Consider the following 27,272-nt stretch of genomic DNA (forward strand, 5'->3'; position numbering starts at 1 on the left):
GCTCACATCAACTTGCATTCTATACAAGTCAGTAGCTCACATAAATTGCATTCTTTACAAGTCAGTAGCTCACATAAATTCACATTCTTTACAAGTCAGTAGCTCACATCAACTTGCATTCTTAACAATTCAGTAGCTCACATAAACTTCAATTGTTACAAGTCAGTAGTTTGTATTAACTTGCATTCTTCACAAGTCTGTAGCTCACATACACTTGCATTTGTTACAAACTCAGTAGCTCACATCTTATACATCAGAGTTAATGTGAAACAGAAAGTACTGTATGTCAACTGCTCACTTCAAAACTTTCGTTTGGACTAGGTGAGTCTTTATTGTACACAAATGTGCATATTGCAGTCATCATAATTATTATCAATTTCAAATGATAAAAAATAGATATAATGACCATTATTAATGTAGCTACTGACTTTTGAACTGCATACTACTGTGGATTCATTATTATTCATGGAATACCGTTGTTCATGGATTTCAAGGATACAGGTGAACCACAAATTTAAATATCAACAAATTACAAATTGTCAATAGCCTTGTATGTAAACTTGGGCACAACTACAAAATCAAATATTGAAGAAAATGAAAGTTTTCCATAATCCACACAAATTGGTACCCATGGAAAGTAATGAATTCACAGTAATATAATATTGACCATTCGATTTTGTTCAATGTCACCTGAACATATTCTGAAGGTACAATTATTTTACAGAAATTGTCAATTTATTGACTAAATATTTTCTGACACCAGCTGAAACTGCAATCTTGTTTTCTGAAAACTACATTCAAAGATTTTCTTCTCAATTTTTTCATCATAGATATTTGTAATCCATCAGCAAAAATGTTTTCAGATAACTTTTAAATTGTAAAATTTAAACTGTATAAGTAGAAACTTTAAAAGATTAATACATCTGTAAGCTCATCTTCTCCCTTATCTGCACCATTAAAATCACACTTGATCATAAAGCCTGTTTCTCATCCCTACCTTAAGCTACTCAAGTGTTTAATTCAGTTACTGCAATATGATAGATTTATATAAAGAGTTAGATAATCGTCATTTATATAGTCAATTTTAAGTTTAAGTCTGAATTTCTGAAACTATAAAAACAGACAGACACAGATGTTATTTAATTGTATTTTTAAATGATGATAACCGTTAAGCAGTGCTTTTTTTCCTGCTGGATAGACTTGAGATTACAGATTTGTATTTGAAAATCCAAAATAAACTCAATAACCAACAATTTGATACCCGTGAATCTTCAAATATAAAACTGCTGTCTCTGAACTACAAAATATTGAACTCCTTATTCAGTCTAAATTTACAATCCATATTATATGTAACTTAGGCATTTCAGTAAGTTTTATATTTTATGCAATGGTTTCTGAAATGGTTTAAAAATACAACAATGAAAAGATTATAAGAATAAGAGCAAAAAAATTAAATGCAAAATATCATAGAACCATAAAATTTCTTATATCACACATAAAACAGTGGTTAAAATGAACAAGTGTAAAAAAAAAAATATGTAACACAAAATGTTTTATCATACAAAAATAATTTGAATAAAACATCTTTAAAATGAATATCAGAATAAAAAAATATTAAACGTTGGTTATAAAAATAATCACTCTCTATTCATAATCAAATTGGTATTTACAATTCATTCAGTAAAATGTATCATTTATATGGTTTATATTGTGAAAAGGGATCAAGGGCTTTCCCAGAAATTAATTCCTGGGAAGGTTGAAACTCCACATAATTTGTTTTAACCTTGAAGGGAGGGTGGGGGTTGTTTCATCAGTTTCACTGTTGTTTATACTTTACAGAAAACTATTGAAATTCTATAAATAGTTCCCCAAAAATGAAGAAACAACCAACCAAGTATTTTTTTTTCTAGAATAACCCTAATGAGGAAGAAAATATATTATAATATTGTGTGAATGAAAAAAAAAGTTACCATTTCATAAGTATTTAAACTGAAAATGTTCAGCTTTAAGAAATCATTAAAAATTAAGACTTGCAACAATAACTTACAATAAGCATATCACACAGCAACGTTTTTAAGAAATATGTGTACTGAATTAATTCTCACATTGTTGAAACAATATGTAACAATATATTTTTGATTTAAAAATCATGCTACTTTCAAATATATTTGACTTCTAAAGAAAGTAGATTTGATCAACATTATTACACATACAATTACATTATTACACATACAATTACATTATTACACATACAATTACATTATTACACATACAATTCATTATATTTGTTACACATTGTACAGCTTAATGCAGCCACTTTTGTAAAGAAAACTATTGCATCAGAATTGATTTAATTTGAGTTCAAAAGGTCTGTCTCATATTTCATTTATAAAAGTCAAATCTTATAAGATACAGGTTTGTGTCCCTAATCAGGCCTCCTGTTAAATAAAAGTCAACCATGTTGTTTTTTGCAAAAAACAATGACTAGTAAAAATGTGATTAAAAATAATTAATAGAAGATAATAAAATGTCAACAAGACAGTACTCAGAAGCTGACTGCTTTAAAACGGCCTTTCCATCTAGGTCAGAGAAATTGTCTGTCCATGAATATATATACATGTATATCTATTCTTATAAACAGACATAATTCATTTATATTTTCAGTCACTTTCAAAATTATCATTTATCAGTTTCAATATACATTCCATTAAACCCTCGTACATAAACTGTAACAAACTTATATTTCATATATCTCCTACTTTTATAATTACTTTATAGTTTTGATCAAACCATTTCAGATAACCCTATTTTTAGCTTTCTTTAAGTAATCGCTATTCAGGATTTGGTCACTAGACTGTTCTTATACAAATAATAAAAAATGTTTACACATGTAATAAAATGAAATAACAAATAAAAATCATTAAAGAAATACATTATTGAAAGACCACTAAGTTCTGTAAGAACTGAAGAAACACTTTTACTAATAATGCTTAGAGACTCTAAAAACTATACATAAATTTTACATGAACAAACAAATAAATTGAATCAAAACGAGTAAATAAAACACATAGAATTATTAAAAACTATATTACGAAAGGATAAAAGCATGCCATTTTGCCATTTTCAGTTGTGAAGTATATCATATAACTTTTATAACCCTCTACCATCTCACAATCTTAATTGCATCATGGGTATTTAAAAGGTTAGTTTTTATTTGCATGAGTTTATTTGGTTTTTTCTTTCTTTTCTGTTCTGTTCCTCATATACCTATATAGATTTTTTCCTATTTCCTGTCTATAAATCAGAACGCCATGGCTGGTCATTAAATTGACTGTAATCTTCAACACTAATAACTGGTTCTTCAGGTTCCGACTCTGCTAAAATAAAGTTAATATATCATTTCATTATTACTTTAAAAATTAAATTTAAACAGGTCATGAACCTGTCTATAAATATTAATCTAAGTTCTGTATTTCATTTTAACAAAAAGTCAACAACTAAAAATAGAAGTAAAAAGGCTCTTTTCTAAATGCCTTCCTCAACCAGAGTGAATAAAATGTAGATTGTAGATTATCCTCAACCAGAGTGAATAAAATGTAGATTGTAGATTATGACATCCTGTAAATTCTCATACACATATTTAAATAATTCCATTTAGAACATAAACTTAATATAATCTTTTAAGTGACCAGTCATTTCTGAGACCATTTCTAAACCATTTTATGTCATTAATTTTATTCAATGCTTATCAATCATTTTGTGGCCCTTGTTAGCTTGCAGTTCTGTGTGAGCCAAGGATCTGTGTTGAAAGCCTTACTTTGACCTATACTTGTGAACTTCATATACATTGTGACTTAAGGTGGTACCTAACACTACAGGGAGATAACTCTGTAAAATCATCTAAACGTTTTAATTACGTTGTACTGTAAAGGGAAATTTTAAGCTTCTCAATGATCAAAATTGGTGTTTGTCAAACTGCTATATAACCAGTGTATTTTTTCTGATAAAATGGTTGGTTCAAAATTTTTGAAATTTATATCTTTTGGTTAAAGGGTCAAAGTAAATACTTTGTCAAAATTTTATGAAAATTAAACGAGCCAAATTAATTTTAGTGAAAGTGTTGGGTACCACCTTAAATGGAGAGTTGTCTCCTTGGCAATCATACCACACCATCTTGTTTATGCGTTATTCATTTAAGGCTACAAAGACTACAGGTTTTTCTTGAATTATTATATTTGATTTAATAAGATTCTATATACATTTCTCCTAAATACTAATCAAATGAGCACAATCGTGGAATAACCCTTAGAAACTATAACTACCTTGAGGTTTAGGATCAGAGAGTCCTAAGGTATTTAATCTGTCTATTATGTCTTCAACCATAGTTTCTTCATCTTCAAATTCTACACCTACATAGGCTTTATTATTCTGGCAGTACTTTATAAATCTGAAATATATACATTTCTATACTACTCTAATATTCTTTTTAATTGTATTCAGATTTTTTCAAATATGATAGGAATTATCTTATCTCATAAATATCAGGGTTTTTCTTTTTTCAAATAGTGTCATGAAAACTAGACCAAAGCTAGTCAGTTCTTAAGCATTGTCTTGTTAAAAACATAAAATGCTTATCTAAATATTTGACAACCATTGTCAATCCATTTCTGTTTGAGTCAAACTTTTATATAAATCCAATTAGTTCATCTTGTATTATTGTTGATTATGGAAATTATTGTATTGATAAATATATATACAGAATGTTGAGTACCAGCACTTATTGTTTCCAGTTGTTATCATGTGACAAAGTGACAGGGTTTCCCTATTTTGAGTACCAGTACTTATTGTTTCCAGTTGTTATCATGTGACAAAGTGACAGGGTTTGCCTATTTTGAGTACCATTACTTATTGTTTCCAGTTGTTATCATGTGACAAAGTGACAGGGTTTGCCTATTTTGAGTACCATTACTTATTGTTTCCAGTTGTTATCATGTGACAAAGTGATAGGGTTTGCCTATTTTGAGTACCATTACTTACTGTTTCCAGTTGTTATCATGTGACAAAGTGTCAGGGTTTTCCTATTTTGATTACCATTACTTACTGTTTCCAGTTGTTATCATGTGACAAAGTGACAGGGTTTCCCTATTTTGAGTACCAGTACTTATTGTTTCCAGTTGTTATCATGTGACAAAGTGACAGGGTTTGCCTATTTTGAGTACCATTACTTACTGTTTCCAGTTGTTATCATGTGACAAAGTGTCAGGGTTTGCCTATTTTGAGTACCATATCTTTCTGTTTCCAGTTTGGTATCATGTTACAAAGTGATTTTCCCTATTTTGAGTACCAGTACTTACTGTTTCCAGTTGTTATCATGTGACAAAGTGACAGGGTTTCCCACCACTATCAACAAAGCTTTAGCTCGGGTCAAGGTCACATTGAATCGCTGAAAAAATGGAAAAGGAAATTAAAGATATGAGGTAAACTATAACAAGGGAGAATGTTCATTATCAGTAACATCTGAAATCACTGTAATACCACTTCTATACATATAAAATTTCCAAGAGATCTGTTTGGAATATACTAATACTTTAATAGACATATATATCTGCATGTACACAACCTGAATGCTAGGCTTTCCCATCTTTTCTTTATAATTAGTTATTGGATACCTAAGCTATTTTGTATTGCTTGTCAGTGAAGGTCATAAGTTCATACCCTTTTTCCTCATTAGAATCCAGATAAAAACCAGATGCTCCGCAGGGCGCAGCTTTATACGACCGCAGAGGTTGAACCCTGAACGGTTGGGGCAAGTATGGACACAACATTCAAGCTGGATTCAGCTCTAAATTTGGATTGTGATTTAATAGTTGACACAGCATAGGTTTCTGACACAGAATGAATGTGGTCTAATGAACTTAAAATTTTTGTTTTGCCTTTGAGCAATTCACTATGCTGTTGAATATTAATCCTCTCAAAAAAATGTTTGAAAAATTTTCTTTTTATTTATGAAATTTCAAATGAAAAAAATTGCCCCCCCCTCCCCAATTTTTTTTCACATCCCCCTATCCTTTATTCCAAAACCGATCTCAATTCAAATTTCTAATGGAGTTTGCAACAATAATCACTCATTTAAATACATAATAAAATATCAAAATGTAAAAAAGTGCTTATCACTGAATGGTAAAGATTGTTTTAATTTATCAGTTGGTAGTAAAAGTGAATATACATTGTATATTGTATAAAACATTGATTTAAGTTGATTCAACAATCATTCTGGACAAAGAAAGATAACTCCAATTGAAATTTCTTGCTATTGCACAATATTGGGCAATTAGATATTTCTTGCTATTGCGCAATACTGTGCAATTGAAAATACTTGCTATTGCACAATACTGTGCAATTGAAGATTTCTTGCTATTGTGCAATACTGTGCAATTGAAAATTTCTTGCTATTGCACAATACTGTGCAATTGAAGATTTCTTGTTATTGCTGAGTACTGTGCAATTGAAAATTTCTTGCTATTGCACAATACTTAATATAATAATTTTAGATCCTGATTTGGACCAACTTGAAAACTGGGCCCATAATCAAAAATCTTAGTACAAGTTTGGATTCAGCATATCAAAGAACCCCAAGAATTCAATTTTTGTTAAAATCAAACTAAGTTTAATTTTGGACCCTTTGGACTTTAATGTAGACCAATTTGAAAACAGGACCAACAATGAAAAATCTACATACACAGTTAGATTTGGCATATCAAAAAACCCCATTTATTCAATTTTTGATGAAATCAAACAAAGTTTAATTTTGGACCCCGATTTGGACCAACTTGAAAACTGGGCCAATAATCAAAAATCTAAGTACATTTTTAGATTCAGCATATCAAAGAACCCAACCGATTCAATTTTTGTCAAAATCAAACTAAGTTTAATTTTGGACCCTTTGGACCTTAATGTAGACCAATTTGAAAACGGGACCAAAAATTAAGAATCTACATACACAGTTAGATTCGGCATATCAAAGAACCCCAATTATTCCATTTTTGATGAAATCAAACTAAGTTTAATTTTGGACCCTTTGGGCCCCTTATTCCTAAACTGTTGGGACCAAAACTCCCAAAATCAATACCAACCTTCCTTTTATGGTCATAAACCTTGTGTTCAAATTTCATAGATTTCTATTTACTTAAACTAAAGTTATGGTGCGAAAACCAAGAAAAATGCTTATTTGGGTTCCTTTTTGGCCCCTAATTCCTAAACTGTTGGAACCTAAACTCCCAAAATTAATACCAACCTTCCTTTTGTGGTCATAAACATTGTGTTTAAATTTCATTGATTTCTATTTACTTAAACTAAAGTTATTGTGCGAAAACCAAGAATAATGCTTATTTGGGCCCTTTTTTGGCCCCTAATTCCTGAACTGTTGGAACCAAAACTCCCAAAATCAATCCCAACCTTTCTTTTGTGGTCATAAACCTTGTGTCAAAATTTCATAGATTTCTATTTACTTAAACTAAAGTTATAGTGCGAAAACCAAGAAAATGCTTATTTGGGCCCTTTTTGGCCCCTAATTCCTAAAATATTGGGACCAAAACTCCCAAAATCAATCCCAACCTTCCTTTTGTGGTCATAAACCTTGTGTTAAAATTTCATAGATTTCTATTCACTTTTACTAAAGTTAGAGTGCGAAAACTAAAAGTATTCGGACGATGACGACGACGACGACAACGCCAACGTGATGGCAATATACGACGAAAAATTTTCAAATTTTGCGGTCGTATAAAAAAACTTTCAATGAAACTACAGTGTAAGTTAATGTTACCTTTGGATTTTTGAGAAATCCTAGTTTAAAGTCCATGTCAAGAGAGAGGTATTCAGGGTTACTCCTGACAGTAGAAACTATTATAATTTTCTTCTCCTGTCCCTGGAATTCCTCCACTGATCCTATCTGTATTTCTCCCCATGTTTTGGACTTCATTAATTGTTGTAACTTTTGTACCTGAAATTATACAAGTGTTATTATATACTTTTTAACCGTTTAACATAATTGAGACTAACTGCTCTCCTATGACATAAAATTACTAGCAGAAAAAAATATATAACTACTTCATTTCAATGAAGGTCTTGAACTTAAAACAAATGTATGTGCATTCTCAGATCCTTTCCCTGAATATTGGATATCACAAAGCAAAAGAATAATATAAGAATGTTTAAATAAAACCTATATAAAATTGTTCAAAAATTAAGTCTGGTAAAAATATGATAATGGAATCTCTGTAGATTTTGTAAAAGACTTTTTAGTCTTTGTTCTGTATTGAAATTTCCTGGGATTTCAGTATTTTTGTCATTTCATTTTTTTTTCAAGAGTTTAGTTAATAGACACATCTGTAATCAAAACAAAATGAAAATAATAGAATAATTTGAATATACCTGTTTTCTGTAAGGGGAGATTATGCCAATATCCTTTGAATTTATCTTCAATCCTCGTTTCTTTTCCTTCAACAAACTGTTGACATAACTATGAACAACAGAAACTTCTTCAGCATTGAAAAATGAAGGACTTCTTGCTTCTCTCATGTCCTGACCAATGACTCCATGAAATATGATAGGAAAACCTTTATTAGGGAGTTTCTCCCAATCACAAAGGCTTTCCCTCATAATCTGGTCAGCCATTACTACTAGCTCGTCATCATAAAACAATTTATTTGGTAGATATAAAATGTCAGGATGAGATCTATAGTTGTTTAGAAGTTTAGTAATTATTCTCTCATCATAAGGTTTGGCATATACATCTTGGTCCACCATGTATCGCTCCAACAAAGATTTATCTGAAAAAAAACGAAAATAGCAACACTGTGTTATTTGAGAAATGTTGAATATTATTGTTCTGTTTATCTTTTGCATATGTGTAATCAAATATAGCATCAATCAATGAATTATGTAGCAAAATAAATAAATTAAAATAAGAATGACTTAACTTCATTTTCTCAAGAATATTTTTATATACAAGTCTTTGGAGAAAAGTTAGAATATTGAACTTCTTTTAGATATTATGATTCATGTGAGCTTTTTTTTTTTTAAAGTTTCCTACCTAATCCATATTTTATAGCAAACGGCGATCTAAGAATTGGTCCTAACTGCTGAGGATCTCCTGCTAATACCAGCTGTCCACATCCACCTGGGATATGGGGGTCAATATTAAGGATGCCAGCTACACCAATCAAAAGTTCTGGTTCTACAGCATGTCCTGCCTCATCTACAATCACATGACTGAAATGTCCTGTGGGAAAATTAGCTGAGGATAACCTAAAATGATACACATTCAATTATTCAAATTTTTTACAAAATTATAAATTATTCAAATTTTATACAAAAATAGTCTATTTCTATTAAAGTTAAATTAAACAAAAATGAAACAAACCCAAAATTGGTGTATAGTTAAGTTTCTTTAATAAGTTTCCATATTTATATAATATTTATTAGGTCAACTAGGTATGTTATGAACCACAAGTACATTTACCTTCCTGCAGTCACTAAGGTAGAAATAATTATCCTGTATTTCATTATATCTTCTTTGGTATGATATACAAACTGTCTAGTGGCTGCACTGTAGTTACAAACAGGCTGCAAAACAAATCAGTTTTTTTTTCATTATTTCAAAATGTTTGGAATGCAATGCAGGGAAATATTTTAATTAAGATTTGTGTTTGTGTTGCGTTTTGTGAACTATTGTTTGTCTATCAGTCTTTTTTATCAATGGCATTGTCAGTTTATTAAGTCCCTTTCGCCACTCTCTCTCTTGAATAACAAAACTTCTCTTATTTAGGATTATAATTATTGCATTAGTTTTCCCCCAAATATGTCATAAACTAGAATCATATTTTTAGTTCATAATAGAGTTTTACTTAATTCTCCAACATTTGATTCATGAACTGGCTATATGCCAGATTGACAAATTATAATCATGCATATAAGCTTAACCTCTTTATGAGAATTTAAATGACTGAATTTGCATATGACGTACAAATTAAAAACAGGATTTAACTCTAAATTTCACATGAAGGTGCACAGTAACCCTCAAATATATTTGCTTTTAAAATTTTCTCATTTAAATTAGATATCTTGAAATTAAAAGTCTTTTATAAAACTTGTTTCTTGGTGGGTTGGTAAGCCTTGGATGTCTCCTGGATATTTTTGTTGGTTTTCTGTCTTGGTTCATACCTTACAATTCTTTTGATTTATGAAAAAGGGTAATTGTATTTTCCCTAGTGACTTACACAAAGAAGCACTGAAAACTTGCAAAGTCACAGAAAAAGGGTGACCTTATATAAAGAACAGAGCTCCAATTTATCATGGGAAGATGTGATGAAAATAATCAGCTTAAACTGTTTCAATTTTTTTGTTTTGGTAAGTCCCAACATTAAATGCAATAAAAATTAGTGGGGAATTGATAGCAAATAACATTCACTATAAACAAAATAAAAACTGCCAAATATAGGGGATTGTAGTTGTCAAGAAGTGAAAGATTTGAAATTATAAAAAGAGGGATGGAAGAGAACCTTAAAACTCAGGGTGATTAAGACTTCCACTGGAAAAATAACTTTCGTATAAGGTTCCACAAAGTGGAGCTCCACATTTCCAATATTTAAGAAAGATATATGTGATGTTAATTCCTTGGAATTAATTGTACCTTGACTTTTTCAGGAATAGTATTATAACTCCTAGATGCTGCATTTAACCTGAGTATATCTCGTTGAGGAATGTGTTCCAGTAAACGTTCAGCTATCAGGTCAGCAGCGCTGTTTGATGGTGTGCATGCTAAAATGTGAGCATTAGGCTTGGTTTTCCATATCTATAATAACAATTATGAACAAATTTCATATAAATTTCAATTTTTTACTTTAAATTTGTTTTTACAAGGATTCAGAGTTCATTCCTTGAATGCTTTCAATAAACATATAGCCTGTGCTCCATTTCTTTTATTTTTTAGCAGATGTATTGTTTTTATATTGATCAAAATTTTGCTTAACAGCAATAATCTGTACTTTGTTAAAATTTTATTAAATTACCATAGGTTTCTAAGAAACTTAGATTTAAGTTGGTTTTATATGCAACTCTTATTCATCTCTTTTTTGTTATTGTTTTAAGCTAGCACTTAAATAACATTACCTGTTTTATGGCTTCTACTATGGTAAAGGTTTTGCCAGTTCCTGGTGGACCAAATACAATATATGGTGAAGGACGAGATGTTCCTAATGTTATATGTTTCACAGCAATTTGTTGCTTCTCATTTGCCTCTATTGCTCTGCAGAAATACCTTTAAACAACAACAAAAATCTGTTCATGAATAAAATAATATAGTTTTATTTAAAGTTTAAAACAAGGCATTGCTATGGACTTCATTCATTTTTTTAGAGCTGAATGAGTTGAAATATCCTATAAACAATTTTGTAAATCTTAAAAAGTTTGTAAAGGGATTGATGTGCTTTCTGTAAACAATGAATGACTGAAATCAGTCGGGAATTTCTCGTTACATTGAAGACCTGTTGGTGACCTTCTGCTGTTGTTTTTTCTATGGTCGGGTTGTTGTCTCTTTGATACATTCCCCATTTCCATTCTCAATTTTATCTTTACTATAAACATTAAGATAAAATTCATAAATTTATAAGATACAGTAAATTATAAAAGATTTAATCTTCTAAACAATATGTAAGAAATTGTTGTTTTAAAATTTCATAGATGCCAACATCCTTTTGACACAATCAGTAACAAACTATCAAATTTTCTGTATTTTTGAAAAGTTTTCAGTAATCATTCAAAAACGTGCATTTACCAATAAAAATTACTGACGAGGGGTTGCAAAGTGATGTGCGGTAAAATGTGTCGTTTAAAATGTTGTCTGTAGTATGTATTCCATTCATTAATTTTCAGATGTTCTCGACTCGTACATTTTCGTTTTGTCAAGGAGAAGTAGAGAAAGGGGGAAAGTTACTTCATAAAATGCAAGCTGGCCTCTTTGGAAGTCAGTTAGTTACCCAACAATAGGTCGATAACTCCCAAGAAACCGGAAGCACTACTGTGGCCTTTTCTAAATACCAGACCAGGACAAAAAAGTAATGATACAAATCTGTGTTTTACAAAATCATGAACTGTGATGATTGGGAATCTGTAACTATTCGACTTTGACCGTAATAGCTTAGTTTTGTTTGCAAAATCAGAAAAATTACCCCAAAATCGTAATGGTTGGCATCTTTGAAATTTATTCAAAGCATTTTACCTAAGCTGTGCATTTACAGGGTGAGAGGTCTGTTCTGTACATACAGTCCTACGGTCAGGGAATAGAATTTTATGTTCCAGACCTTCTTCTATGGCAAGTTCACAAGCTCGGTGCTGAAGTCTCATAGGTAATCTGTTAAACTCAAATCTGACATTAAACTTCATGTTCCCTATGAATCGTTGGATCAAACTGAAATAGAAAGTATCCATGTTTAAATTGTAATAACAGTTAATGTTTATATGAAGAAGTTCCATAGACATTTATTATAATTTCAAAATTCATTCATACGATGCTTATGTTTAGTAAAGCTTATTTTTTCAAGACAGTTATCAAAAGGGCAAAACATTTTTTGTCATTTTGAAAAAGACAATGAAAAGCTTATATCATATAAGTTTCAAAGGACTCCTGAGAAAGTATTATTTGTAATGTAATTAGTAGTATAAACACATATTTTCTAAGATTACCTATCATCAAATCCTAAAACTACCTCCAGTTGTCTTACTTCATGTACATAGCCCTGGTACTCTTTGTCACCTAAGTGTTCATTGTTGTTTACTCTTACATAAAGTCTGTCTCCCCTCAAAACAGATGGTCTATTCTCTGCTAATCCTGGAACCTTTAAGGAAAAACAAGGGTAAATTATTTTGTTTTGTTATAATTTAACACCATGTGTGATAATCATTAATCACTTACACTTTTGTAACATGTAGAAAGGTTACAAATTATTCACCTATCATTTATGATGTAAAGTATGCAGAAATGTATTCACAACTTTCCACTTTGATGAAAGTTCATGACTATATATTCTATATAATGTATATACAACTCGTCTAAACATCAACCCAACAATGTTAGATCTATTCTATATAATGTACATAGAGAGTATTGGAAAGGAATGTTTCCAATAACAGACAACATTTTGTTTCAAACAGTTTGCTGATTCACTAAGGATTTTTATTAAAAGTCTGTGCAAAAACATAATTTCTTTACAGAAAATAGACAAGGATTAATCATTGTATTAATTAGATTTTTATTAAATATCAAATGAATGTGACAGATATGAAATCTTATCAGAGTGAATAATTTTTGTTCAGGATATAATATTCGAAATTTACATGTTTATAATCAAATTGTTTTTATCTGCAACACCCCCTTTCTGATTTTGGGTCTGTTTTTCAATACTTTCAACCATATTTTCAAAGGACTTGAAGGTGAAAGCTCACATTGATGCAGTCAGTTGCAATATTTTATTACAGAATAAATCATGAACAAAGATAGGCAGGAATCAATCTTACTTCTAGTTTCAGCAGTCTACTGTTTTCAGAACAAAACACCATTGGGACATTTTCAAGGTCATATTTTCGTATATCATATTCCATTTGTATCTCTTCGAAATGCATCAAATTCTGAAATCTCTTCACATAAATACCAAGTTCTACTGGCTTCTCAATAGCCGATCTGTATAATAAGAAATCAACATAAATATAATAGGTAAAATATATACAGTAAGCCATCTACTCTGACAACAAAAAAATAGGAACCATATTAAAGACTTTTAATATTGAAAAGGGATACATACAGTAGAAATGATTCTTTGAAATAAATTTGAAATTCTGGTTTTATCTTGAGTACCTGGTCAGTAACCTTTGACCCTAAATGATGACAATAGCTAATACTGACATATTGGGCCAAGCCAAAGTCTTCTTTTTTTCTTTTATACCAATTTTTTTAATATAAAATTAAAGGATCTTTTAATTTATAATGCTTTGATAAAATTGTGCTTATGTGAAAAAGTCATGGAATTAATTGCAGCTATTGCAGAACATAATTACTATACTTACTTTATAACAGTCAGCTCTACTTTCTGCACCTGTGTCAGGCCTTTTGTGTCTTTCAATCCTTTATTTACTAAGAGGCGAGTTGAACCAGGGATTAGGTAAGTCTTTAACTCTATTTCCCTTTTAAGATTATCACCATAAAGTCTGTACAAAAAATAAATTTTTCTTTTTTGTTACAAAAGTCAATGTGATCAGAAAGCAAAGGCAATACATATAAAGATTACACAAGTTCAAACAGAGTCAGAGATCAAATTCACCACTTGAAATTGATATTTTTTCAAATTGTCAAACATCCTTTGACTCAAGGATTTTATAGACCATCGACTCTCACCTTAATCAAAGTGAGAAATATCTGTTTCCTTATGAATTTTTGACAATATAAAGGCAAATTATAACTTTCCTTAAGTTGTGTATTTTTTTTTGTTTTTTGTGTCTATTTTTACGTTTTTTTGTTATAATTTGTTTGATTATTTTATCTGGAACAACTTATTTTTTAAGATATTTTCTACGTACTTTGGTACAGGATAGCCTGCTACAATTTCCTTAGTTAACCTTTGTAATGCTCTTCTTGACTGCCGTTTATATGGCAGACTTGGCTTTATATTCTCTGTAATATCATTTATACATCTTGCAGAGAGAAATTTGATGATATGGAATTCTTGGTCATCATATCTGTGGAAGTGGAAAGCTACTGGAGCATGATATGTACCAACATTTTTGGCAGATGTTTTCACTCTAATCTTATATGTCCCACCTGAAAAATAGATATCATAAATCTATATTTTGTTTTAAACTAAATTTATAGTTTGTTATCACTGCACAGAGTATGATGTGATATTTTTGCTTTCTCGACTGACAGATATATTTTAATATCCAAAATATAGAACTGAGATCGAGTGAACCATGCAATGATTATAAAAATAAACTGTTGATACAGAGATATGTCTGGCAAAAAAAACCAAGCCGAGCCTGATTGACAGCATCATTACTATTTAAAGTGTTGCTGGACTATGACCAAAGGGGTGGGGCCTACAAATAGTCATCAAATCGATATGAAGGTTATGCAACAAAACAATAAAACTATCTACCTGACATTTCTTGAAGTTTGTAAAGAACTACTATCTCCTACAAACCTGGCAGTATATTCATAGTCTCCTGTGATTCTGTCACACGATGGTCATCATCTAACTGGAAAACTCTGATCCGCTTCAGCAATTCACAGTGGACTAACTCACAACTGTCACTACTGTTATTCTTAATGGACAAAACTATCGTCTTTGGAACCTTCTCATTGATTGTCAAACAAAAAGTACTGTCTACACAAGGGACATCACTTAGTATCTGTATACCTTTCTGATCTTGAACCAATTCATTTCTAAAAATAAAATCTACTTCATCAAATTTGTGTTTTCCTAAATTCTGATTTTTAGAATCCATTTCATTCATAATGCCAAACTTTGCAAACAGGCCTCAGACAAAAATTATTCTTCTCATTGGTTACAATGCATTTCTTTGTAAAAATTATAAAATTCAACTTGGTCAAACATGAAATAAATTTATCTGCTTAGTTTTAGACCATTATTATATAATAAAATATGCTAGTCCCAGGACAATCAATCTGGTTTTTTTTTTCTTTTGAGAGTTCTATAAATTTGCCAATGGTAGGATTTGAATATTGAATATATGCTAGAGAAAAATTATACCAGGCATGTGCCGGAAAGTAAACATCAGTATGTTGATGGTTTTCTGAAACTAAAGAAGAAGAAGAAGACTTATTTCTACATGAATCCTACTTTCATTTTGGCCAAATTACTATTTTCACTTACAAAAATAGTAAATATATCAAAGAAAACAGTAGTCAGAATAATCAAGAAGGAATATCCCATATAGTAATTGGGAATTATATTCCTAGACCACAAAGAAAGGGAATTTATTCAATTGTGGTATGAAGCCAATAAGACGATATAAAATTTGAATTTCCATGAAAACCTATATTTGTGGATCACCTTAACCAATGAAATCCATGAAATTTATTATCACATTTAAAACTACAATATAAATGAACCCTTGGAAAGTATGATTATCCTGCATATAAATAATAGATAAGTTTAAGGTAGAAGAATGTGTCTTATTACACATCATACATGACATATTGTTTTATTGCTGGATTTGAATAAATCTTGACTTTGATTTGTTCAGGGTTTTTATTCAAGAATTGTTCATTTTAAAAATCATTAAAATCATAGTAATCATTGTATCTAAATTTAATGTAATTATTTAGCTCAGCTTTAGGCAATCAGATTAGCAATAAAACACTTTTCCACTGTTATAATAAATATGCACAGTAAATTGAATTGTCCCTGTCAAATTAAGGGGGCTTGCGGGTCTAAATCAAATTTTTTATTTAATATAGGATTTCTCTATATTTTTCTATAAATTAACTTTATCTTATACCTAATGGAAAAATGAAATAAAAAAATGGGGTCACCGTGCATTTACGCTCACAATCTGCCTTCGAAAAAAGCATACATTTTTGTTAATGTCCTTTTTTTCTGTTGAACTAATAGGAGAAATATTGGTAATATCAAGGAGGTTATATTAGAAGGAGAGTGAACACTCTGCTTGATACAAAATTAGCATCCCCCGGATAGCAGTTCGATCAGAGAAAAATGATAAAATTATAAAGAAACCGACATGTTTATCACCCACTTGACATGGTCCTCTGATGTACCGGGCTGTTACTGCGAGTAGTTCGGGCTATTAGATAAATCGCATATGTCACGTGATTGTTATCAGTGACTGGGTCATTAAAGTTCAGGTGTATTTTCGGTAACAATGCAGTGTATTGGTGTTCATGATATGTAAAAAGATCGGACGCGCAAATTCAAAATCAATCGTCTGTCTACGGTGAAAAAAGATAAAGAAATGACAAAGTTATGAGGGTTTAAAGGAAAGTTAGTGAGCGATTTTTATTCAAAACTACATTGCTTTAAACAAAGATTTTCGCTTCACCTGTCAATTTCTGCTTATGAGAATTGGCAGGTTATAATCATAGAAAATATACGAATATGCAAAGTACTTTAGTTGCGGTGACCGGTAACCACTGGAAGGAATATTTGCAATTGAAACATAGAGAAATTTATTGGGAACAACGTAAAAGTGACTTTCTGTTATGACTGTTGATATTTACATTGACGGCAATGAGACGGATAGTCGTTTTATTTCTATTGGTAATAAGTTTACTTTTAACATAAAATTTTAATTTTTAATTACTTAATAAAAAATATCACAAAAAATCTGATTAACATTTCAATAATTGTATATCCGGTCAGTTTATGATACCTCGGGTGTTTCCGTTCTTACTCAGGTATGTAATTAGGACAAAATCTCCCTCTGTGACAGAGTCGATCTCAACTAATTAACACCCACTTACAGAAAAGTCGGTAACATTTATTGTGTAATTATCGTCTTTCGTCCTCTCTCCTTCTAATATAACCTCCTTGGTAATATCGAAATAAAAAAAGAACTAAATTACAGAAATTGGTTAAATTTTACAATTATTCAGTTTATGTACAGCCTTTTCGAAAACAACAATAAAAAATATAGGTCACCGATGAGTTAAAAAGATATTTCATTTTTAGAGCCAAAAAACGGCATTTTTGCACCAAAGGGAGATAATTTGGAGCTTTTTCAATGATATCTAAATTTTAAAAGTTACCTAGGGCCAACATGTATTGATTTTTTTGAAAAATTCTTGAACCATATTATAAAGTAACAACTACTAAAGGTAATTAAAGAATTTGTAAAGAAAAATGAACGTTTGATTTTTTTCTGAAAATCTTGTACCCGCGAGCCTCCTTAAGGCGTAAATGTTACTAGTCCAACATTAGCTTTTCATGTTATCATTTTGTGATGATGGGCCTAGCTTAAAAAGCTTCTTTCATCAAAAGAAATTTGATCATTGTTGCAGGTTGTACAGGAACCTATAGATTATTTTTACTTCAATGTCAACATCCTCATCCTATGGTTGCTGGTGTAAAGTTGTCTCATTGGCAATTATACCACACCTCCTTTATTTTCACCTTTAAAAAAATGATATAAATATATCAGTAAAATCACCTTCTTTTCTTCAATTCAAAAGTCATTACACCAAGTCTATGCCTTTTCCCTTCTAAATGACGTTCAATTTCATCTCTAGATGTACATTTTGCTAAGCATGCAATGCATTCAAAGATATTTCCAATCTTACGTGTGTAAAGATCAAAATCAGAAACTTTAAATGTATTAGCATTAGTGATATGGTTTGGTGATGTGTCATCTCCAGGTGACTCCGCATCGCTTTCACTTGTAGACTCTTTATTTATTAGAAGATGCTGATCAACTGCAACTCGACCAGGAAATTTTCGTTTAAACCTCCTGTTTCTAGGTCTTTTTTTAGGTGCCCCTGACTCTGTGTTTTGATTTTCAGTACCCCTTTGTTTGACACTGGCTGGTGGCGTCTTTGTATTTTGGTTTTTACCATTTTTTCTGTGTGAATTCTCTGAAGGTTTTGGTGCAGGTAAATTTTGATATGCACTGTTTTGCTGCCTGGGAGACCTATTCTGATGGGAGTTGATATATTGTAAAGGTGCTTCTCCTGAAAACATTCTGTTTTCTCGCAAATGAAGCTTTCCCATTGTAAACAGGGCTTTAACAATAACTGGAAATGGGATCTGAGATTCATCTGGTTTTATCTGTTTTCTGTAAGCATTGTAGCCAGAATTATAAACAGTCTTTATCTTCTCTTTCTCTTGATTTTGAATAGAAATCTGTTCTGTAGACAGAAATCTAAGAAAATCCAATCCACGGTCTTTGCTTTCATTAAACAGCCGAAAATTGGTGCCTTTCATGTTTGATCATCTAACAGTTTGCTAGTGTCCTTTCTAAAGCCTAGATGGAAAAAAGATAATAATAATTTACAAACATGTCAGAAACTTATTAAAAAAAATATATTATCATCAAACTGTATCACTAGCATGTGGAATAAACAATCACACACACACAGTAAAACTTTTTAAATATATTATATATATTTATAACAAATAAAAAATGTATGAACACATGACAAATCATGTAAATAAAGCATTACTCATTTAAAATTTATAATAACCATCACCATGTACAAAATGGAAGTCACTGTACCCAAATTGCATCGGTACCAACTTAGCAAAATATACCAGAAATATTTTTGCAAGATTTCTTAGGGACTTCTGGCAAACAATTAGTGTTTTCTTATTATTTAAAATTAAGCACTTCTTCTTTTTCATATACAATGATATAAGCAAATATATTTATATATAAATATTCACAAAACATGTATATATCTGTTCCGGACCATATGAGTATTTGGACCATACGCGTATGGTCATGACCATATGCGTATACTCATATGGTCCGACCATATGAGTATAATACTCGTTTGGTTATTAACGGGCCGGACCATATGAGTATTTGGACCATATAGGTATATATATTTTTTTCAAATTACATTATAAACGTTTCAATAATACAAAAACTTTATCTAAAAAAACAGTGATGGTTTAAAACATGACAATTTTTGTAATTTTATAATAAAAAAAAATACGTAAATGCCATAGTTAGTTTTCATCGCTAGCTACATTCCTGCATTTAGGTTTGGATGACATTCACTTCCACACGGTATCATAGCTTTTTTGCATTTGCAAGAAATTTGTGCACGATCTTTTTCATTTACACATTTTGTTTGCGAGTGAAAAACAAGCCTTTTTTGCAGCTGCGTTCAGTGATACCGAGGTCTTTGGCAATTCTGATGTCTACGGTGTTTTTAAGAAGCTCTAGATCTCAAATATCGTAAAATGACTGCAATACACCATCTTCACAACACAACTTAAATAAATTAATAGTATGCTACTTTCCAGTGACTTCTTATGTAACAGTTCATTAAGAAATTTTTGAAATTTAATTTTTAAGTCGACATATTGCTATTACTCGTAATAACAAATCGGTAATGACCATCCGTATAAAATGTGTTTACTTTAAATTTGACAATTAAGTAAAATTAAGTAACTATGTGAAACTTTTTATTATTATTTAGCTTTATCTTTTTATCATAATATAATGATAAAATTACCTTTATGATAGCGTATTTTGAATGAACGGTCATACCATATGAAGAGTTTAGAAGTATGAAAAGTAAACTGTAACAGAGTGTTAATTACCCCGACCATACGCGTACTCATATGGTCCGACCATACGCGTATGGTCGGACCATATGAGTATATACCCATATGGTCATGACCATACGCGTATGGTCCAAATACTCATATGGTCCGGAACATATCCACAGGTTCGTTGGACTCACAAACTTGACTTTTAACATCTGATATTTGGTTTTTAGGGAAGTGATTCTACATGTATATTAATACAAAATTAAATTTGTGGAATGATTTAGTTTAAAATAAGGATACATCTACTAAATAAACATAATACAAATGTATATATACACTTTTGTCTGGATCATAAATTAACTTAGGTGAAAAACTGTCAAAAAAACAATGTAGGTGTAATTTGGGAACTATCAAGTTATATACACAATTTTTCAAATTACTTTATAAAAATGTATTTTCTAAATAACAAAAACAATGGGCAACAGGACAAAACATGTTGTCTCCACAAAGTATGGATGATGTTCAGTATGGACAATGTTATCCTATGGCAGATATAACTTTTCAAGGTATGGACAATATGTCCTGTTTTGTTGACCATGTGGCAGTATAGACACAGGTTCTGTAAAATTTTTACGAGTACATTCTTCCGAACTGTATCATGTGGCAAAAGTATTAGTACTGAAAGGTGAATCCGGTTCTTTTTGCCCTGATTCACGTTTGTCCTAGTAAATGTTGGCCCTGATACCTGTTCCCCAGGGTTAGTTCGCCCTGATTTTTTTTGTATGTTGTCTAGTTGCATAGTGTTTATTATTTGAACAGAAAATGTTAAAGTTTGTAGAAGAATAGTCCGTTTATTTGTATTGCCACAACCTATATATTATTTGCTCTTTGATTTGCATAGTCATGATAGTAGAATACTAGAAACAATGTGTCTATCTTTATTTATATTTGTTAACCAAATAATAGCATTCAGTCAATTTATGCAGTATGACAAAGACTAGTCTCTGAGAATAGTTATAAATAAACTTCGTACATCATTGTTTTTATTAATTCCAAGCCAATTAGTTTATCAAAACAAAATTACATTTCTTTTTAATATTTATCCATCAAAAGACAAGTATCAAAACTACCAGTGGGAATACACCTTATCGCTATTTGTCCGCCATTACTGGATATCACACAGGTTCCCGTAAAATTGTCATTAAACAAAAATATCTGTTGCCACAATGGAAAAGTGATTGTTATTTGCATCAAAAGTTCAAGCGGCCAGTCAGCCAGGATAAGCAATAAGGTGTATTAAATTTCCATGTTTCATGTTTCAAATATTTCAAGAATATATACCATATAAGTTTTAACTTCAAATGCCCTGAATATTAATAACTTTTTATCAAAGTTGGGCGAAGGAACTCACGGCAAACGGACCCAGGGTGAACAGACCTGATAACCTGATGGGTAGCACTAGCAACAGCATTTGATCAAGACTTCATGACAGGCTGACAGCCTTAATCAGGCCAGTCAGACCTTACTCTTAATACAGAATATTCTTTCACAAGTTAAATGATTGTCAGTTGACAATGACTCAATGGCACAGTTTCAGTTTGTGATGATCTTCATCTTGTTTACAAATATTGCATAACAAGATCATCACAATTGAGAGTACGATTGATCTCTGACACAATTATATCATGTATTTCTCATTGTAATGACATTGGACAAGGTAATTATTTGATATTATGCAATCAACTTACGGAGAAAAGCTACAAAAAATGCATGCCAAATGAAAAGGAAAGAGAAAAATAATGGTAAATATTTTGCGGGAATTTCCAAATCAACGGTTCTTGTACTTATTGTTTCATAATTTTCGTTTTGGAAATCCCCCGACTAAAAACGTTTTGGAGATTTCAAATCCCATTTCGGTCAATAGTTGCAATTTGTATAAACCGGTGGTGTGACATATTACCAGTCAATGCTTCAAGGCAGTGTACACAACAACTTTCATGTTAAATGGATTACAACTTTTGTGTTACACTATGGGAATAAGTAAGAGGTCAAATATGACTTTTAAATCTATTCGGGTTACATTTTTTGTAAGATCCAAATATTTTCTTATGTGTCATGATCTAATATTTTGGTACGTATAGTGCGGTGACAGAAGCCGTACACCGTAGTTGTCTAGATTTCAGGTTTATCTCCTCACTGAATAACACACGGCTTAAATGGTTTTAAACTAAAGACATATATCTCTTCTTTATTTTCTGCCCTGTCGTAAGAATTTCGTATGATAATATTTCTCTAAAAAGTCGTTTTAATGACTATATTGGAAAGTTTTCAACCCCACTTTTTCAAAATGAAAATTTGCTATATTTGGGTACATTGAAATCAGAGACATATAATACAATGTTTCTGATTAAATTAATATGTTTTTTCCTTAGCTATCACATGAACTTTCCCTGGCTATCATCACATCTCAAAATATTCTATTCGGTATTCTATTTTCTTTTTAGTAAAACTTATAAAATTTACTAAACTTAGTTTAAACATATTTTATTTGCAAAAGTAGCAAAAGGGATTGAAAAGTGAGGTCAATATTTTATTGCAAATGTATACACAAACTTTTTTTTTTCTTCAAAGAAGTAGTAAAAACTATCCCATAATATTTTAAGCATAAAGCACTCCATTAAACTAGTAACTGTTAAAATTTCAGTCCCTAAATATGAAAAGCCTTAAGAAACCAACGAAAAACGAAAAGTGTAAAACACTTCAAATTCATATTTAGATAATCGTTGCACTCACTTGATATATGAAATTACTACATTAAGAATTTCAGCAGACAGTTAACCATCGTTCATGCTACAAAAGTTCTACCAGTAAACATAATTGTTCACCCTTTAAGCTTCTACTTGACATTTAATGACGACTGATTATTATCGGACTGTTGTCCCTCAGCGAACGGGTGTTTCTAAGCGTTCAAGAATTTAGACATTCGACTGGAGTTCTTGTATGTTTTGTGTTGCAACAAAACACTTAAGAAAGATTGAATATTCCGCAAGTTTAAATCAGATGAGAGTATTGGAATGTGTTAGCAGTGGCAGAAAGGAATGACGATAATTTGACAGTTGAAATAGCTTCATCCGTCTTACAAACTTCAAACACTTTATCATTCTGGTTACATAACACAATATTTTCTAAAAAGGAAAATAAAAAAAATCTGAAACCTGGAATCAGAAATCTAAGATTACGATATCGTTTTTACTGATTCTTTTGGCTATTGACAACGATTTAATGGTGAACAAAAGCATTCCCCACGACAACGCTACTTGATAAACAGACTTCTTTCCTTCCTACTGATTTAAAGTTTAAAATTTTCTACTGGAAACTGCAGTTCAAATTTATTGATTTCTGTTGTGATACAATCCCAACAAGGTCAAGGCAAATCTAACTTAATATTCAGCAGCAACATAACTATTGGAGATGCCATATCAGCTGCTAGTCAATATAAAAGCTGACCTGAAAATGTCTGAAAAGCAGACATCAATGTTATCAGTAATAGACACACATAAGGAATAGATATAACATACCGCTGCTATACTTAGAAAAGACATCAAAACTTGATAATACATGTATAGCCAAGTTTATTCTCAGAAAATGGCACTAGAGAAATTGCGTAAATGCTATGCAATTGTTGAGTCAATAGTGTTTCTATTGCCAAAAATAGTTTTACTACTTTCCATTTAGGATTGGCTTTACCAATGTAACACGAGTTTGAGTCAAAATACTTTGTTGGAACATTGAAAAGCAAAGCAATGGATTTTGTTCTTCGTATAGTGAAGTGCGACGCTATCTAACAAGTACTGCCAACCCTAACCCTAACCCTAACCCCATGCATCTGGAATTCGCTCAATGTTTTCCAGGTTGCAAATGGTGGGGGTCTTGCTCAAGAAAGTGCCGATAACATTGATTTGAATACAGACACAATAGATGTGAAATAACACCTTTCATTCAATGGCATGGGCAGTTTTTAAAGTCAGTTACTATAATGTAAAAGAATCTTCTAGTCAACCGGTTAAGATATATCGTGGTAATGAGAGACCGTTGACACTGAACGAGGATGTCATGTCAATGATGAATTGTGTCAAGACCTTGTCTGTACTTATAAAGGAAAAATCTATGTGTGCTCAAAAGTATGTGTTTACTTTGAGCAGAACCTTTATTGTACCGTCCTTTGTCCATTCCAAGCAAGTGAAATGTGTAGAAATATTAATACACGCCTTGTGATCGTTGATGGAAATGAAGATGATGGAGATCAGGGTTGATTTTTATAGTGTGTTTGTACTGGTACACATTGTCCAAGGTTATGGGAGGGTTGACACATCTTCAAACTAGTTTAATCCCGCCACATATACTGTATGGGTCTGTCTTAAGTCATTAGCCTGTAATGCAGTTGTTATCGTTTGTTTCTATATGTGATATTGTTTTTGCATTATTTTGTACATAAATCAGGCCGTTATATTTTTCGTTTTAATTCTTGTACATTTTTCATATTGAGAATTGTAGAGCTGACTCTGCAGTATATGTGTTTTACTTAAATTGTTGAAGTTAGTACGGTGCACGTGACCTTTAATTTTCGTGTCATTTTATCTCTTGTGGAGAGTTATCTCAATAGCAATAATACTTTATCTTCTTATTTATATAGTGAATACCATTTAAAGTTTGCGGTACATTGCAAGAAATAAAAAGGGAGTTATAGGTACAAAACCGATCATGTAATAGATATTCACCACAATGAAATACAAAACAACAGATAATGCTATGGAAGCAGTAATAAAATTTAAAAAAACCAGAAGCAACGAATTTATAAAAAAAAGTGTCCGCAAATTAAATTTGAGGACTAATCTGACTGCAGTGTTCTATTGCTTCTGGTTTGATACCTCACACAATTTGCTAGTTTAAAAAATAATTTTGAAGTATTGTCATTCCTGACACTTGCTTTTTACCTTAAATTGATATTAATTATTAGGTCTAAAGGGGCTCTAAACATGTAATGGGTTGAAAACTGGATTTTTTAAGTTTTGTTTATAAAACGTCGTTTTGGGAAAATTGTTGATAAACATATTAATGATTAAGGTTTATGTATGAGAACAAACATTATTAAAGCCAAAAACGTATGATTTGTAAATGCGGTAGAGATTAGAAATAAAAAAAAATGTCAAAATTAAAACCCTTAAAAATTTCGGCCGATTTCAAAAGATGACCTTTGACCTCAATTTAAATAAAGTGACCATATCAGGTCCTTAAGACGGGCATAGTGTTTTAGTACAAGGTTTCCTCTTTCGAATGATGTATTATATAGGTGTGTGTTCGGTGGGAAGATTAAACTAAATAAAAAAAATCTTCTTTCAGTCACCGCAAGTTAGTATGCAACTGTGGTAAAATAAGAATAGTGAAGTCAGTTGTTTATCGAGCCCGTAAATTAAGATACATTCAATGTAAACTTATCGACCCGTTAATTTAGGATTACACACATTTTTTTCTAGAGGTTATTGATGTGTAAACCGGGGCGATTAACTCACAAACTGAATAACTTTTATGTTGAGTTTGTGAGTAAGAGCCCCGGTTTACACATCAATAACCTCTAGAAAAAAATGTGTTTACTCCTTGTAATTCTTCAGCCAAACATTTGTGATATTTAATAAACATTTTTTTTGTTGATGGCTACTATATATATGATCTTAAATGAAATAGCACCAACCTCAAAAACTTCATTTTATTAAATGTTATCCGAATTTGAAGCATACACGTAACGAAATAATATTTCCCTTGAAAATTTCGTATGACTTCGTGTTTTGCTATGACGTAAATTTGCCAAATCCATCATTAAATTTCGCGGAATTTTATTAAATTTTATTTTTATACATTTTCGAAGCTTTAGTGCTTTAAATTTATTTCTTTTTTTTGTTATATATGCACTAGAATAGTCACAACTGTTACGCAATTGTGTCAGTTAAATCTCAATTTGCTGAAAATCCCGGGATCACTGCAAGCTTGTGTATCGCGCATGAATAGATTACAAAAGTAGTTTCGGAAACATGGTTTATCGAAGTGTAAACTTAGACAAAAATTCTAATTGACCAATCCAATTCAAGTATTTATAGATATGCATATAAGAATTATATAGCCTTATTAATGAGGCAAATTGAATTTCGATGAGTAGCTTTATTGGTAAACATATTTTGTTATCAATTGATTACTTGAAACCCCAACTAAATATTACTAGTATTACTATGCGCCAATGAAAATTCATGGACCTACATTCTGTCGAATCTTGTACTTAGGCATTGCACAATTTCATGTTTTTGACGTCTTCATACTAAATCCATTGTATGGTTAAAGTATAGTGATTGATATATAAGTCTTAATAGGCGGATCTAGGGGACAGGATGATTAAAGAGGGAATCAATGAAGCATGACTTAAGCGGGACCCCCTTATGTCATTCAGCGGGCCCCCCTTAGGTCAGTCAGCGGACCCCCCTTTATAAAAAAGTTCTGGATCCGCCATTGTTGAAGGCCGTACTGTGACCCTGTAGTTGTTAATTTCTAAGTCATCGGGTCTCTTGTGGAGAGTTGTCTCATTAGCAATCATACCACATATTCTTTTTATATTTATGCAATTAGATTAATTACTCGAATACATTCCTCACTATGGCCTTTGACACAAGAATGTAAGTACACTGTGCACACAAATGACTCGACTATTTGAATCCCAATGAAGAATAAATATTTTATCAAATAACATAAATACGATATATTAAGGAGATACATTAAATATACACGAGTTAAAACATTTTATTATCGATTTCAGATTTTGTTTTCAGATATAAATAGGCGTACATGATCATGATGATATTACAAATATATGATTGTATATTTACACAACTCACAGTGTACGCTATCCGGAAGTCGCGATTTTCGAAG

At 31.1% G+C, this 27,272-nt stretch overlaps 1 protein-coding gene across 2 annotated transcripts; it reads right to left on the bottom strand.

Moving 5' to 3' along the window:
• Positions 1–1,231: 1,231 nt before the first annotated feature.
• On the bottom strand, positions 1,232–22,205 carry LOC134688349 (putative helicase MOV-10). Of its 2 annotated transcripts, none has more exons than XM_063548997.1 (17): positions 22,049–22,205; positions 18,235–19,044; positions 15,249–15,490; positions 14,629–14,869; positions 14,119–14,259; positions 13,573–13,735; positions 12,742–12,893; positions 12,278–12,466; positions 11,170–11,317; positions 10,691–10,852; positions 9,521–9,624; positions 9,092–9,306; positions 8,431–8,828; positions 7,823–7,999; positions 5,355–5,443; positions 4,323–4,447; positions 1,232–3,374 (listed from the first exon to the last, which is right to left on the bottom strand). In XM_063548997.1, exons 2-17 carry the CDS (start codon positions 19,002–19,004, stop codon positions 3,295–3,297), a joined length of 3,396 nt encoding a protein of 1,131 aa, XP_063405067.1. In that variant the 5' UTR covers positions 19,005–19,044; positions 22,049–22,205; the 3' UTR covers positions 1,232–3,294. The 2 variants fall into 2 exon arrangements, with proteins under 2 accessions (XP_063405067.1, XP_063405056.1); XM_063548986.1 differs by having other exon boundaries at positions 1,232–3,377.
• Positions 22,206–27,272: the final 5,067 nt, after the last annotated feature.

This window comes from Mytilus trossulus, chromosome 1 (genome assembly GCF_036588685.1).
Source record: "Mytilus trossulus isolate FHL-02 chromosome 1, PNRI_Mtr1.1.1.hap1, whole genome shotgun sequence".
In the NCBI taxonomy this organism is placed as follows: Eukaryota; Metazoa; Mollusca; class Bivalvia; order Mytilida; family Mytilidae; genus Mytilus; species Mytilus trossulus.

What these genes read in the sequence shown, in the direction of transcription:
- LOC134688349 (XM_063548986.1), bottom strand. Translation starts at nt 19,004, where the DNA reads ATGAAAGGCACCAATTTTCGGCTGTTTAATGAAAGCAAAGACCGTGGA. An exon ending in GCAGGCTATCCTGTACCAAA is followed by an intron (nt 14,260 to 14,628) that starts GTACGTAGAAAA and finishes TTTTTTGTACAG; the next exon opens with ACTTTATGGTGATAATCTTA. An exon ending in CTCTGATCCTAAACCTCAAG is followed by an intron (nt 3,378 to 4,322) that starts GTAGTTATAGTT and finishes ACTTTATTTTAG; the next exon opens with CAGAGTCGGAACCTGAAGAA.